Source organism: Dipodomys ordii, unplaced genomic scaffold, assembly GCF_000151885.1.
Source record: "Dipodomys ordii isolate 6190 unplaced genomic scaffold, Dord_2.0 Scaffold41, whole genome shotgun sequence".
Taxonomy (NCBI): domain Eukaryota; kingdom Metazoa; phylum Chordata; class Mammalia; order Rodentia; family Heteromyidae; genus Dipodomys; species Dipodomys ordii.
In genome coordinates this window covers 6483291-6500038 of record NW_012267257.1, presented here as the reverse complement: position 1 = coordinate 6500038, position 16748 = coordinate 6483291, and the positions used below count along the sequence as shown (strand labels likewise).

The window sequence follows — 16748 nt, the reverse complement described above, 5'->3', positions numbered from 1 at the left end:
AGGCTTGATTGAGCAAAGAAAGTCTTTGATATGAGTTCGTATTCCATAAATAACTTTCCCGAAGATCATTCAGCAGATTGTTTCATGTTCTATCTCAGAGGTTTCAAAAACAAAAGCTCAACCAAAAAAAAAGTAAAAAATAAAAACAAACAGAAACAATCGAACAGCAATGACGACAATATGACAAAAAAATACTCAACCACAATGTTGTTCTCTTGGGAATAATTTCCATCTCATTCGATCTGCCTATATCTTGGTTATAAGGCATGACACAGAGCTAATGAAAAGAACATTATAGGTACGTCAGCAGTGAATAAAAACATCTCCAAAGGCTTCCTTTCATTACAATGAGCAGATGTCTGTGACGTGTTTGCCTTCAGTATTATTACGTTCATGAAGAATAGTAACTGTTCTTGGCCAAAGAGCCTTTGATATCCACCAACACTGTCTTCCTCTACGAGTGAACCACCATCGGAAGAAAGTGAGCTGAGGTGTTTTTCCTTCGTGTTTTCTGTCCTCTCCTGGGCGCTCCTTTTCCGTTCAATGCCACATACATTTGTCTGCCATTGTGTTGCCAGTTAAAGGAGGCGTAGGTATTGTATCCATTTTCCTCTATCCTTTCCTTCAGCTTACAGTCATTGTTAAATTCTTTCTGCAAAGGAAAAACAATATTTCATTCCAAAGGTGAGGATTCGACATGACACAAACCATCTGAAGAACCACCATGTCCATAAGTATGACTGCAAGTTGTCATTTTACTCAAGTGGTGTGCTTAATAGGTAATGTCAACCACAGTAGAGTAAAACTCCTAATCATAAAATAGATTATGTGTTTGAAATCATATGGCTCATATTACTGAGTCAGTATTATATACACATTTTTAGACTTGAATTAGTGCTTTCAGGTGAGCAAAACCACGAGTTTTAAGTGAACTATGTTTTATTTCCTCACATTGATATTGGTATAGAGCCTCCAACATGTAGTACAACTTTAATAGTTAGCTTAGATACTCCTCCTAGAATGGAACCCAGAAATAAAAAGTTTATTTCATTTAGCATTTCCTTGATCAAGCTGAGACTGGGATAAAAAATGCAACTACGGTCACAAACCAGTCAAGTTATGTCACCCTTTGAGTAATTAAGAGACTAAAGCACAGTTCCTACCTTTACCACAGGGCTACTGTGCTGTTCTCAAGTCTTCCTTGTATTTAACAAGTATGGGTTATGTAATTATTTCATAATTGTTAACATGTTGACATATATTAAATTACTTGAAATTAAGCCTTATCAAAGGTATGTCCAAAAGTATCTGGCATATGGCAGGTAGATGTTCATACACTTAATTAACATATTTCTTCACAAAAGAGCAAATGGATAATTTTTTATTGTTATTATAAAGGTGATGTACAGAGGGTTACAGTTATGTAAGTCAGGTAATGAGTACATTTCTTTTTGAACAGTGTCACCTCTTTCCTTTTTTTGTACCAGTATTTTGCCTTACAACCTTCTCCCCCACAAATTGTATAGTTTATTTTCAACAGAGTGTCTAGTGAGCATCACTGCTGCATTGGCTCACCCTTTGTCCCACCATTTCTGTGCTCCCTCTTATCCTCCCCAAAGTATACATGAACTTACAAACAAGACAAAAGGTACAGAAAACAAAAACAGTGACAACGGAGACAAAAGAACAAAACCAAAACCAAAATAACAAGAAAATCTCTTGTTTCCATTGCTTGGAGTTCATTTCAATAAACATCATTTTATTTGATCATATACGTATGCTATTGAGCCTTTGTGATCCTCTCCTAAGAATATCCTCCTTTTGTCTCATTGTGTGAATGTCTAGAGCAAGATAAATTGTTATACTGTCTATAGTTCAGTTTTTATTACAATTGCAATGTTAATGACTTTAATTCTAAACTAGCTCTTTGTTAATTTAAATGTGACCATAAGAGAACTGGGGTGAGTTTCACTGCAGGCGGCAGAGGACTTCACACATACTAATACTTGGTATTGCTTGCAGGCACTATCAGCATAGTGCCTGCAATGAATGGTATAGAATATTTTTCCATTGATGATGTTCAAGAACAATACAAATTAATGATTATTGTCTAGAAAAAAGGAATTTTAGGCTTCCTTGAATAACATACAAAACAATGTGTTTTTTGGTATACTTCCTCATTTCTGATTTTTAATAAAATGTAAAACATAAGCCCATTTTACCTTCAGCTATAGAATAGCACATGCGCGCGCGTGCGCGTGCGCGCACACACACACACACACACACATACACACACACACACACACACACCGCCAACCTACTCAATTCAGAGTCTTCTTCCCCAACATTTCTGCAGCTCCGTTGCCAATCTGACCAGATGCTTCTATGTATCTGATTCACAAACGCCAGCAGCAGCCTGTGTGGTAGAGTTGGATAAGCTGCTGTGTGGGCCCTTGAGACTCAAAAGATCTGTCCATTGTGCTCTATTTACCAGCAATAGAACAATGACAAAGCTTTCCAATGTGTGGAATAAACATTCCCAAACTGTGGCCATGGTTTTGTGTGGTGGATTTTGTAAAAAAAAGGGCAGAATACTTACTGAGCCATAGAGTTTCCCCTTCTTGTTCATGGCTAAGTAATAGTTGCTGTTAATGGCTTTGACGGCAACAACTCCAATTTCCACTGATGTTATTTCCAGGATACCTAAAACATATAATTTAAAAAGGCTGATTGTAAACATTGTACAAATTTAGTTGACAAAGTAAAATCAGCTGAATTGATTTTCTACTATATATGTATACATACATATATATTAGAATTTTTCATTGTTATTAAAAAGGTTTTGTACAGAGTGGTTTCTATTACATATGTCAGGGAAGGAGTGAATTTCCTTTTAGGCAATGTCCCTCTTTTCTTTTTAACTTTATTTTACTTTATTGTAAGGGTGATGTACAGAGGAGTTACAGTTACATAAGTAAGGTAATGAGTACATTTCTTGTCAAACATCTTTACCTCTTTCCTTTGCTCTCTTCCAGTTTTCCCTCCCATCCCCATCTACAAGTTGTATATAGTTCATTTTCAACATAGTGTCTAGTGAGTTATCACTGCTGCATTTTTTGGTTCACTTTTTTTTTCGTAGGGCCTGAACTCTGGGCCTGGGTGCTGTTCCTCAGCTCTTCAGCTCAAGGCTAGCACTCTACCACTTGAGCCACAGCACTACTTCCGGCTTTTTCTGCTTATGTGGTGCTGAGGAATCAAAACCAGGGCCTCATGCATGCAAGGCAAGCACTCTACCACTGAGTCACCTTCCCAGCCTGGTTCACCTTTTGTCTCTCTTATTTCTGTGCTCTCTTTACACCTACTTGAAAAGACAGATAAATGACCAAGACAAAAAGAAAACACTTGTAATCTATTATGTGTATTTTTTCAGCTCTAGAAACAAAGGCTAAAAGAAATTGGGGGTGAGGGAAAAGAAAGGAAAGCAAACCTGTTTAAATGTGTCAAAAAACAAAAAAACAACCCTAACCTAACCAGTATTTCAAGCAAACCCAGGGAACAAGTAGTAAAGCTTTAAAAGGATTCCCTTCCATATACAGGAAAATATTGTTTTAATTAAAATGCTTCCTTTGCTAACTCTGCATTTTCAAACCCCATAAATATTGAAACAACTTTACTCATCTTAGCCTAGATTTCACAAACCCTTATCAGAGCCCACATCTGTACTATGGTATTAAATTAAATCCATAGCATATGTCAATGATATGTCAGATTTACCTCAATCTGTAAAAACATTGGTAAACTATTTTTCTTTTGTAGGACACTTAGATAAACTAAATCTCTTGGCTATACTTAACTGATAAATTCGTTTTTGGCAAACGTGTGGACATTCTGAGATATAGACTGATTACTTCCAAAATCCACACAGTCTTTAAAATAACAGAATCAATAACCTGGATTGCAGAAATTTTTTTTTCTAGAAAGAGGGAAAAACTGATGGAGTTAGTAACTAACAAGCAGGTCCTTTCCCTTTTAATAGAAAAGTTTAGATTGGTGCGTCTAAAGATGATTTTGTCGGAACAGTTTGGAGATAGCTTTAGGGAAAGCATTTGACATTGTGCTCAAACAGCCCACAAGTTTCAGGTTAAGAAAATCTCAGTAATGAAAACCACTTATTTCACAACTCTTTAGAAAGGTAGGGTAGGGAAGTAGCAGCACGATTAGCATGTGGACTCTGGAGCCAGAAGATCTGGTTTTGACCCCTGGCTTTGCATGTGTTATTAGTAATGACCACAGGAGAAATCACAGAACTGTCTCTGTGTCTCAATTTTATTTACAAAGTGGGCACCATAGTAACTTCTCTCTCACAATCTAGTGTTGATAAATGAGACAGTGCATGCAACTTGTTAAAGAGAGTTTAGGATCTCACTCATTTTTAGAGGGAAGTTTTTCTCCATAGTTCTACATTTTGGAACTTCATCATATAAATGTAAATCCTGAATAGAACAGACAACACTCCATAAGATGATCACAAGTTATAACTTTTCAGGTATCACCTAGCAGGAGAAACACTGTATTAAACATTACATATGTTCATATGCGTTCCAGAGGAGCACAGTAGCACCCTCTTACGATGGGACTCGCATCTTATTCTTTACAAGCTGGCTTTTTGGACTAATGGAAATGCTAGCACTTTGTAACTGCAAAGCCTAATCAGAGACTTGGGCCAAGACTATATGCTGTGGAATATTCTTTCTCTGTATCCTATATAAAGTGTCTGATCTAGCACAGAGAAAGTACATTGTTCTAGTTGTAAACTCTAATAAAACAATTTTGAAGAGTGAAGAAGACAACATTGTTATATTTGGCAGTCCTTTCCTCATACTGGCCATTGCTTTCATTGTAATCCATCCTAGCTTTTATGCTTTCTACCATTAAATACATATACCACATTTATTTGCATATTTTAAAGTATTTTTAAAATATTTCTTTAACTTCCATAGTAACCCTCTAAGGAGTTATTGTTATGTATAATTCCAGTTGAACAGGCAGAAGATACTAGAAGATACCAGGTGATATGATGTATTACAGTACTCTGTGGTGCTACAGGGCATTATGCTTGGCCTAACATCTAAGCCTCTGGTTTTCAGCTTGTCTTGCTCTCAGTTTCTCGCTTTTCTCTCTTTAATACCTTTCTTCTCCTTCCTATTTCTGCAAGTGAGTCTTCTTGCAAAACTGTCTAACCACACTGATCGCACATTAGGACTTAATGCATGTTGCTATGTCATGAAGAGTAATGTCTAAGTCCTAAAGTCTTACCACATGATACAGAGCAAGGCAGGAGGCTGAATTCTGGCATTAAATATTTAGGGTACTACCTAATTGTTTTACCCAAAAAGCAAGTGCATAATGTCACTAAACTGCAAAGTGGAAATACACAGAAAAGACAGCAATGAGGAATAATTTAGCCAAGGAAAAAATGAAGCAAATGAAAAGTGATGATTATGATACAGGAACAAGATTGAGTTTACTTAAAAATAGAAGCTTATGATTTAGATATTACCAAATCCTTCACTGAGGCTGCATAAGGTAGATCACATTTAGCTAAGAAGTCCCTGAACCTGTCTATTTTATCACAAATGGAAACTAGTATCCAAAGAATCACTCAACTTACCTGGATAAGGCTAACTTGAAAAGGATTTTTTAAATTTATAACATATTTTCTATCTCACAGGGCATTATGTGATGCTCCAAACACATCTGTATGCTGTTTTGTGTTTGCGTTTGTTTGTAGCTTAGGTGGGAAGACACTGTCTTAATATGGGCTCTTGCATAGCATGCATAAGGCTCTGGGTTCAATCCCCAATACAGAAAAAGGATGAAAGGAAGGAAGGAAAGAAATAAAAAGGAAGAAAGGAAAGAAGGGAAAAAAGAAAAATAAAGGAAGGAAGGAAAAAAGGAAAGGGAAAAGGATAGAAGGAAAAAGAAATACCTAGGTGATTTATAGCCCCCTTACATTCCAAAAACAAGTTTTAGGTGCACCATATATCAATAAGTTATACTTTGATGATTTTGTAGGTCATGGACAGTGCCTATATTTATTTATTTATTTATTTATTTATATATTTTGCCAGTCCTGGGGTTTGAACTCAGGGCCTGGGCACTGTCCCTGAGCTCTGTTGCTCAAGGCCAGCACTCTACCACTTGAGCCACAGCACCATTTCCGGCTTTTTTTCCCCTGTGTGTATGTGGTACTGAGGAATCAAACCCAGGGCTTCATGTCTGCTGGGCAAGCACTCTACCACTAGGCCACATTCTCCCAGCTGACAGTGACTATATTTATTTTAAACATTTACAAATGTAAATGTGACTTTCTGAAGGATTGAGACTGGAAGACTTCTCTACTTTTTCAAAAGGAATTTCTCCAGTGTTCTCTGCTCTTTGGTGATGATGATCTAATTTGCTGTAAAATTATTTTGGAATGGAGCTCCATTTTGGAATGTTGTCTGATGATTTTTACATGGGTAGCCTGTAATTTTCTAGGTTTATATTTGGTATAAAACTCAATGTTCATTCAAGAGCTTCCTGAGAGAAAGTGAATGAAGAAGATACTGAAGCTCCCAATGTTTCCAGTAAATTATATGACTCTCTCTACAGTTATCTAAAAGTGATATAATTTCAAAATCAGTTTGTTTTTCAAAGAAAGCAATATCCCAGCAGTTTATCATCAATAACAGAAATTTTCATTCATGCAAATAAGGTTCCCTATGAATTTAAAGACATATTCAAATAATGAATTTTTGTGATTGTCCCTCAAAATATGAATCTCTTGGTTTTGACAATCTATGTACTATGTGATTTTTTTGGTTGTATGTTCTTCTCCCATGGTACAACCCCTGTTGTCACTGTATTTGATTCTGGTGCCCCGCATCTTGTATATACATTTTTCTAATTTGGGAAGGGAAAGGGAAATAATAAAATGTTGAAATAAGGATACAGGATGACCCATTGTAATGATGAGATGCACAAGACGCTATGTTGAAAACGAACTTTACAACTTTGCGGGGGGGAGGGGGGGAGGACCTAAGAAGATAAAGGCATTGTGTTAGAAACTGAGAATGCAAACTCAGATTAAATGTGGTTTTGGTTTTGGAAATTCATCTTACTTACTGTGAACAAGAAGATAAATATACAGAGAATCATGATTAAAACATGTTACAAGGAAACCTAGAGTAATGATGAGGCAGCTTGTACAAGCTGGGCTGCCAACACACACATATCACTGGACATGAGACTTAAGATGAAATATGAAGAGTAAGAAGTGTTCAGTGGGGAAGGTGGGAAAGCATGAGCAAAATCCTAAACATGAGACAGTGGGACATTTTCAGAAAAAAAAAAACAAAACAAAACAGAAGTTTGGCTTACCAACTAGAATGCAGGTGACCAGATAGAAAGTGGTGACAAGCGATGTTAAGAGTTAAGGCTCAGATTTGTAACAGCTTGTACAGACAAGAAGTACTTCACCTAAAGTAGATACTGCTTCAAAATACATGTTGTTGGATTGTGTTTGTTAAAATTTAATACAGTGATAATAATAAAATGTAAGTTATTTCTATGACACTGTTTATCATCTAGTAAATTAGTAGACCATTTTCTATATGACTCATGTCTTATTTTGTAAAAAGAGTGATTTGTGTTGTACATTGTGTATTTTTTTCTTTCAAACTTTTATTCATTTTTGTTTGGAAATATCTTAAACAACACATTGCACATAATATGTTCAATAATTAAATGTGGCTCCATAGTTAACTGTTTACTGTGAAAAGGTTAAAAAAACCAATGACAGTTCTCAGCAAGTCCCCTGTAATTCTATTAAGAAGTACAAAAATAACTTTAAAAAAAAACCACAAAAACTTATATGTTGGAACAAACACAGGTGCCAGTGGCTCAAGCTTGTAATCCTAGCTATTCAGGAGACGGAGATATTAGGATCTTGGTTCAAAGCCAGTCCAGGCAGACAACTTGAAGAAACTCTTATCTCCAATTAATGAGAAAAAAAGGTGGAAGTGCTAGTCATTAAAGGAGATTGTCTGGTCCTTGAGATCAAGCTCTAGTACTGGAGCACACATTAAAAAGAAATCAGCTCTTATCTAGTAGCAGATGTTCTGTACATGGAATAACCTGAAAGTCAAGATTTCCATGTAAATTGCCTTCTCTTTTCTAGATGAGAACATATACTTGGTTTTTCTTTAGTTTTGTTTAATTATCTTATAGTAGTTGTGCAAAAGAGTTGCCATTTAACAAAGCAGATTATAAATACCATATACCTAGAGCCTCATGAGTTCAGAACCACTCATGTCCGTTATTTTTCTCTTACAACTTACTTCTCTTAACTCAAAATAGATTATGATGCTCTATAGTTTGTTAGCTTTAGTCACTGTACTGAAATGTATCAAGATTAGTATACTGAAATATATAAATCCTAACCCTAAAAACGAAAGCCCTCTCTCCTTCTCCAAAATTGTAATCAGACTCCCAAACTAATCTTTTCGATTGTAATCTGAAAACACCTGCAGAGCTACCCAGGGTTGTTAACTACATTTGTGCTTAATGGCATTCTGGATATGGACCACATATGGACCACACCCAGTAGTAATGGGACACTGCTTCTAGATTTGGTCACTGAAAGCCTTTCTTTCCATATAGTCTATGGCCTCCCCCTCCCACACATACACCCTTTATTTTTTTACTTCCCTAACTGTAGGGAACATTTTTCTTCCCTACTAAGGTCTGAATGTGCCTGACAAAGTTTAAGTGTTAGAAATTTAAAAGGAGTGACATTCATCAAGATGCATTGTATTCATGAACTGACCTGTTCAGGTGAAACCCCTTTTGTACAAATACTTAAGGTTAATTTTAAGAAAACGATAAGACTTTCAAATCTTTTGTATAACAGAGCAATGAAATAAAACTCATTAAAAAATCAAATCCCAGATTCTTACATTAATTGTATGTAGGAACGGCCTATTGATTGACACTGGAGTCTTGCAAACTTCTGTTTGTTCCCACACCTACCTTCCTTCCTTTTTTTCTCCTTTCTTTCTTTCTTTCTTTCTTTCTTTCTTTCTTTCTTTCTTTCTTTCTTTCTTTCTTTCTTTCTTTCTTTCTTTCTTTCTTTCTTTCTCTTTCTTCTCTCTCTTTCTCTCTTTTTTCTCTCTTTCTCTCTCTCTTTCTTCTCTCTTTCTTTCTTGGTTATTTTCAAACTTCCATCTGCCAATCTCCTCCTCTCAAGTTGCTAACATTACAAGCTGGAGCCACCATGCCTGGCCACTTCTTCAAATTTTTAAAGGAGAAGTAAAGTTATGCGAGGAAATTAGGAAGGAGGTTAGTGGAAATGGGAAGAAAGTAAGTAATAGCTGTTCTAAAGCACTTTGAATCTCAGCTTAGCTACTTAATAGCTATGTTAGCTTAGGTTAGTGGATTATATACTTCCTGTGTCTTAGTCTTTCATTTTCAAGTTGGGACTAATTGCATGTGGCTCACAGCACAGTGTGCAGCCTACATTGGTATTTGTTATGTATTACTACCTGTTGAATCAGAATGGTGATAAATTAATTTATACCAGTGGTTCTCAAACTCCAGCTTGCATCAGAACCATCTGGAAGCTAGTTTAAAAACAGATTGCTAGATCTTTGACTTTGTAGATCTATGTGGGAGCTATAGAATTAGCTGCTCTAGCATATTGATTTCCAGACTGTGTTGAATTTGTTGGTCTATGGACCACACACTGCTCTGTGCATTACCAGTCAGAGGCTTTGATGGGAAAAGACACTGGCAGAAACATGTGCAGAGAAGAACCACAAACAGGAAGAGGCACAAATAATGGCAGCAATCTACCACTAAACATTGCTTTTTAAAACTGTGAAAGGAAGAGATTTCTTTTGTTTGCTTTTGACAGCTGTAGGATTCTTGACACCAACATAAGGAGAAGTTTGGAATTTGTGTACAAATATATACGATGCATTTTATGGTCAGGGTTTTTAAAAACTTGCAATAGATGATCATCAATCAGAATCTGTGTTATTTTTCTTCTTAATAAGAGCGTAGAATTGCAGGTGGAAGGAAACTGAAGGGTCTTCAGCTACATTTATAGACATTCTGAAAGGGCTAATTGTGTTGAAAGGCATTTATGGCCCCCTAAAGTGATATTCATTGTCATGAAATTGCTTCAAAGCAATAGAGATTCATTTTATCCATGATTCTTTACCCAGGGTGGAAAGAATGTATTTTCTCTGGAATGATCTCATCTTTAAAAGAAGTATACCAGAGTAGGCTGATCATTAATCTAAGGCAAATCCACCTTGCCCTGCCTGTTACAGACCTTAGCTGCCTTTTGAGTGTATTGTGGTAGAGCTATTTAGTTTCTCTATCTGCCATAGTTCTTTCAGATGCCCTTGACATTGACTTGGAATCATAGATAGAAACCAGTCCTGAATTAGAAAAATTTTTGCCATCTCTCCATAAATAATTAAGAAAAACACGTCTTTTCTAATTTCCTGAAGATCAACTAGATGGTTATTCAAGTCTCAAGATAAACTCAGTGGTCAGCTTGAGCTTATTGATGAGGACAATAGTAAATTCTAAAGCACTTGTTAATTCCAGGCTTTACTTGATTAACAGATGTTGTCATTTGATAATTGTCACTGACCTACTATTAAAAGCATGAGAAACTTGCAATACAATCTAGGGACACTATTCTAAATTTGTAAATAAATCATTGAATCATGTTCAAGACCAATTTCTCGTTGAATTTTAATTCCAAGTGAAATATGAATCCAGGTCTTCTAGTGATCATTTTCAGTTAATATTGGCATATGGTCATCTAATTTATTTTTTTCACTAATGGAGAGGAAGTTTAGTCTACTTAAGTTCATGAAAATGTGTGAATAATACTCAAATATTTATCAGTACTGAACTAGTACTCTGGTTTCAAATATTACTGTTAGGTCTACTCCTGGATGGTGAGCAGACCCCACCCATTACCTGTGTTACCTAGGCAACTGGGACACCCGGAAGATGTCACATCCACATCTGCTGAGGTCACATCTGGATCTGATGTGGCCACACCTTTCTCCCACCTTGTCCCACCTCCCTTTACCTGGTCACACCTTTCCCCTCCCCTCCCCTAGATAAGGCCTAGGCCATGGCCAGATGCCCTCTTTGCCAGCCTCATGGAGTGCCAACCTGGCTTGGTCCCAGCAGGTCTACTGAATAAACCTACCCCTTACCTGAATACCACGTGCATGTGTGGTTCTTACTTGGGAACCTCTTTTTAAAAACCTAACAATTACAATCTGTATTTTTAGGAGGTATCTACAATGAGGCATAAATGACATTTTCTAGAGCAAGCAGTCATTTGTGACTCTTCATAACAACCTATACTATATACTAATTCAACTAACTCACAAAGTGAGCGATGGTTCTTTTGCTAGTTTTTTGGAAATGTAAGTACCTAGAAAATCTTGTGTGTCACCCATGATCATTGACAATTAGACCCATTCTGCAATGGGATTTAGGGTGGGAAATAGCTCATAACTGAAGAGTCTTAAAACCGCAGATAACTAGAAAAAGATGGGGAGATTCATTCAAATGATAGCAGAGCCATGAGAAAAGAGCCGGCTCTTAAAAATGTTTCTTCCTGTGAAGGCAACCACTCTGCTCTCTCAGAAGATATAGTTTTCTAAAATTTTATAAAACTATTTATTCTTTTTTTCGTTTCTCTCCACATTCTTTGTTAGGTCATGAAATGCTTCAAAAAGTCTGGAAAATTAGAAATCCTGATTTCTTATCATGGATCCTAGTCACACCTCAGATTTAGCTACAACACTATTGTTATTGTAACTCTTGAATTTCACATTTGGGGAAAAAAATCTAAAGAGATCCCTTGAGCGGCTTCTCTTTTCATTGAACACTAGAAGGAAGGAAATTCTGCTATTTTGTATAGGAAAAGCTCTATACATCAGCCATATGAAAATAAAGGAAAATCTATGAAAAAAATCCACATACTATTTGAAATTTACCATGCACTAGTGCAAGAGTCCCTAAATTGGAAGTGTTCTGATAAGGAAGTGTTGGAAAATAACTGATTGCCATACTTTCTTTCTCACCCCAAAGTTAACTTCTAGAACATTTTGAAAGCCTCCTAGGCCCTATTAAAAATTCTGGTCAGGCTAATTTAATAAAGTATGGATTTCAGAGTCTCAAAAATGAATGAAAATAATGAAATTCCACTGTATAATTTTTTCTAGTGGGCAACATTGAAAATACTTAAAACTTAAGAAAAGACTATGTTTTTAGCAAATTGTTGAGTTAGAGAAGAACTTCAAGAAATATAGACACTGTGTGCTTCCTATCCATTCTCTTCTGTAATAGATGACGCGAGAGACTCTGAGAAACAGAAGGGCTTAGCCAAGTTCCTGTAGAAAGGAACTTCATCACATGTTTCCAGCACTGATGTCCATGAGCATCCAGACAGTTAATGTAAAGACAGCACAGTAAAATGCCAACCATATTCACTAACTTTATGAATTTCTTTAAGGTAACTAATTATAATATAGAATTTTTCTTCTTAATCCTAGGTAAAATGGATTTGTAAAGTGCACCTTGATGAGATGTTTTCCATAAGAAAAAAGTCCCACCTGATGCATTGCATGATTCATAAATTATAAATTAGTAAGGGCAAATAGTTCCATGTAGAAAAATATTAATGTAGAACAAGTCTGAGAGGGTCCAATTTCACATATATTTTGCAAGTTTGGCAAGCCTTCAACCTGGTGTGGAATAGCACATAATTAGCCTCTTACCTTTCCATGGTTAGAAAGCAGGTGATTATAATAATTACTAAGGAGCATAAGTATGTTGATCTGGTATGTACATTTTGAAATTATTATATACAAGGACAATCTGTGTATTTATAGTCTTGCCAAACTGTAAAACGGACTTATTTTATCTCCTGCTATATAGTGGATTTTGGTAACTCATGATATTGATAATAAGAAATGCTAGCCTCTTCTGGAAAGAGAAAATTTAATCCAGATATTTGAGAAGGTCATGGCTCTGTTGGTTAGAGATTGCCAATGTTTAGTCAGACACTAAGATACAGAGGATGTTTTATCTCCAACACCTATAGAGACTCCCTATCATTGCAAAACATGCATTTGGTAAAGAAAGAAAGCAGAACTCTAGGTTACAGACAAAAAGAGACATAGTCACACATTTACCTGTTGACAGTAGTATTGCATATAGCTGATATATAATAGAGTATTATGGAGAAAGTATTTTCCTGGAAACAATAAGTTTTTGCCATCACAGTTTGAAGGCATATAAAAACATATGTTAAAACAGATGAATCAGACACTTAAGCATAGACAACATGAGAACAGAGGCACTGAACTGATAGATCATCTGAGAATAGGTATTTGCCTTTACCAAATGGGAGGAGGGAGAATGTTCACTAAGTGAGATAAAACTAAGAAGAATGAGCACTAGGATGCAAATAATGTGACTTGATTTTGTCTTTATATATGGGAAATGATCTTTTAAGTAACATCCTTTTATAATGTTTATTGAATACTTTTGTTGCCCTTAAGTATTGGATTAACGAATTATCTGTAGAAAAGAAAAATTCTACATGACCCATTATGAGCTGTGTTTATAATCTCAGTATGATATTTTATGTAAAAATCTCACTTTTAAACTGGTTCAGCATATGTTCTTTTAAAAATACACCTGCCTTTTAAGCGAAAACATGACCCCAAGTTCCCATGTGAAAACTTGTGGAGAAGGTGAATATTTTCAGGAAGAACAAGGCCCTGAGTTCAAACTCTAATAAATTTCCAAACAACAAAAAAAGCAAGGGCACAAATTGACTTAATTGCTTTTTTTTTTATATCTTGCAGTGTTTATTTATGGCAGTACCAGAATTTCAACTCCAGGCCTTGGTGTTTGCTATTCAAGGACTCTTCCACTTGATCCATAACTGGCTCTTTTTGCCTTTAGTTATTTATCAGACAAAGACTTGAGTTTTTCTCTCTTGATGGCCTTGTCAGACCATTCTTCTACCTATACCTCTAGCATAGATGGTATTGCAGGTATGAATCACTACACCTGGTTTGTTCTTTGAGACAGGCTCTTCCTAATATTTTTTCCTGAGCTTGAATAATAACCTTTCTATCTCTTTCCACAAAGTAGTTGGGATTGTAGATGTGACCCATGGCTTCTAATATTTATATACTTAAACTAATTCTAAATTTAAAAAATTATCTTTAAGTAGTTGTACAAAGGAGTTGCCATTTTATAAAGCAGTTTATGCATCTGATGCATTTAGATCCATGTCACCCTTTTTAACATTCTTATTCTTATTCTTGCCTCACTATTCTTAACTTTGTAGGTTATATGCTGGATTCTTTTTTTAAATTTAATTTTATTGTAAAGATGCTGCACCCCACCCCATCCCTTTCAAATACCAGTTTCCTGATGTTTATTTTGTCGAACTAAATGTTTAATTGTGCTCATTTCAAATTTTATCTACAATTCTTAAAGCTTAACAAAAACCTGGAAAAACAGCATTTAAGAAAAAGTTATCTCAAACTTATTTTTGGTATATTTAGCAGGAAATTCAGCTAAGGGATAGAATATTTGCCTAACAAGGCCCTCAGTTCAATGCACAGCACAGAAAAAAAAATGATAGAAAATTTCCATTTTCATTTACCTGTCAAAATATTTCTCATTCGAAAGAAAGTCTCTTCAAATTAAATAACATACATAATAAATTGCAAGGACTCCAAATTAAATCATTTAATTCTGATTAGCTTTTAAATTTTGACAGATATTATTACTTAAACTTAAATACAATAATGTGTTATAATGTAGAGTGATTAAATTTTTGGTGGGTATTTTTTTGGTGTTCTTCCTGGTTAGGGAAAAACAGAAGCTTGACAACACTGGGTAAATATGAAAATAACTTGTTAAGTTACCATCAAAATGGCAAAACACAATTCTGGTTGAAGTGATTGGCTTTTTAGCAGGTTAAGTTAATAAATTAATGGAAATGTCAAATAAGCATTATCCAAGAGTTTCATAGTGTTTCATTTTTATTTCAATTGCTTCCACTTCTCCTGATCTTTATAGACTAGACAGGAACAATAACAATACCTGTAGTACAATTTTAATTTAATTCAATCACCGAAAAACTTGAGTAAGGATTATTATTGGATTAAATTCGAAGTAAGCCCTGTTTATTTTCATATAAGAATCTTACAAATGATGTCCAAATTAATGTTAAATTTTGTGTCCTAATCTAATTTCTAGAGAGATTTTTTTTGAAGTCATCATATTCTAAATAGATTCAGGATCCACAGTATGGTATATATATCATTGGCATTGTTATTCAGTTGATACAAACATAGGTAGGTGGATTAATGATACATACATGTCTTATAAATATAACAAGCTAGAAAAATAACTTACAATAGAAATTAAACCAAACTTAATCAGAAGAAATTATTTAAAACTCAGTATGCCCTTAAAAAGCTTGGAAAACTTAAACTCTGGCACATTGTGTACCTCGAAATTTGAAATGAAATTCCTAAGCAGTTATTAAAGACAAGAAAAACACGCATATTTTCATTTGTTGCTTATTTCTTTCTAAAAATCTTACTTGTTTATTTATTTTTATTGATTCATTTTGCGGTTCTGGGGCTTGAACTCAAGACCTGAGCACTATCCCCAAACTTTTGTGTTCATTGCTGGTGCTGTACCACTTGAGCCACAGCTTTACTTTCAGCTTTTTGGTGATGACAGTCTCATAGAGTTTCCTGCCTGAGCTGGCTTTGAACCATGGTCTTCAGATCTCAGCATCCTGAGTAGCCAGGATTACAGGCATGAACCACCTGTATTCAGCTGGTATTTCATATTTCATTTCTGTTGTTTCAAATCTCTAATCTTTGATTACAAGGAAGGAATGAGGGTTATAGGGAAGGAAGTAAAGAGGAAATTTGGCTAGAGTGAGAAAGAGGTGAAACTTATATGTAGTTTGTTGGGAACATCTTTCCTGCTTCTCTTTATGATTCCCATCAACCTCTTTTACTTGCTGCTGTCCTTGCATAGTATGTACACAAAAGATAGTTCTGCAATAAACTAGCTTATGTGAAGACACTTATGTGTGCAGTACTCATCTGTACTTTGTCAAGCTCATCTTCCTCAAAGAGGAAAGAAGGGCTGTGTGTTCCTTTTGCTGTTCACTGTAGTTCATTTCTTGAGTAGAAAGAGGACACTACAGGAAAAAGGAAGCTAATCTCCATTGTCAAGTATTCTTTCTTACATGGCATATTACAGCTCTATTCAGGTGCTCAATGGGTAAAGTCAAAAGTCCTTATCAGGGCAGGTAGAATTACAGAACAGCATCCTCAGCCCAGAGACTGATTCCTCACTTTGTGGATGTTTTGTGGATGTGTATTGAACTCAGGGCACTGAATATTTGGAGTTTGATGGCCCACTTAGGAATCATATAAAATGTCACTGACCATATAAAAATCCACCTGCTGGGACAAGCATAGGGAGAGAAGGAATAAAACAAATTCTAAGCCTAAACCAAAACTATTCAACTATTTAGTTCAAGCTTTTCCTACAAAGTCCACTTATTTCACCCATAACAAAAGCCAAGGACCACTTTGTCCCCTTTCCTGACACAC

At 35.5% G+C, this 16748-nt stretch overlaps 1 protein-coding gene across 1 annotated transcript in view; it reads right to left on the bottom strand.

The window, feature by feature from the left end:
- Positions 1-454: 454 nt before the first annotated feature.
- The window catches only part of Fgf10 (fibroblast growth factor 10), a 69686-nt gene continuing 53392 nt past the window's right edge, over positions 455-16748 (bottom strand). Inside the window, exons 2-3 of the mRNA XM_013018572.1 lie at positions 2600-2703; positions 455-652 (exon numbers count right to left, since the gene is read on the bottom strand). Of these exons, the coding sequence (XP_012874026.1) occupies positions 455-652; positions 2600-2703 (302 nt within the window). The remainder of the gene's footprint in view (positions 653-2599; positions 2704-16748) is intronic.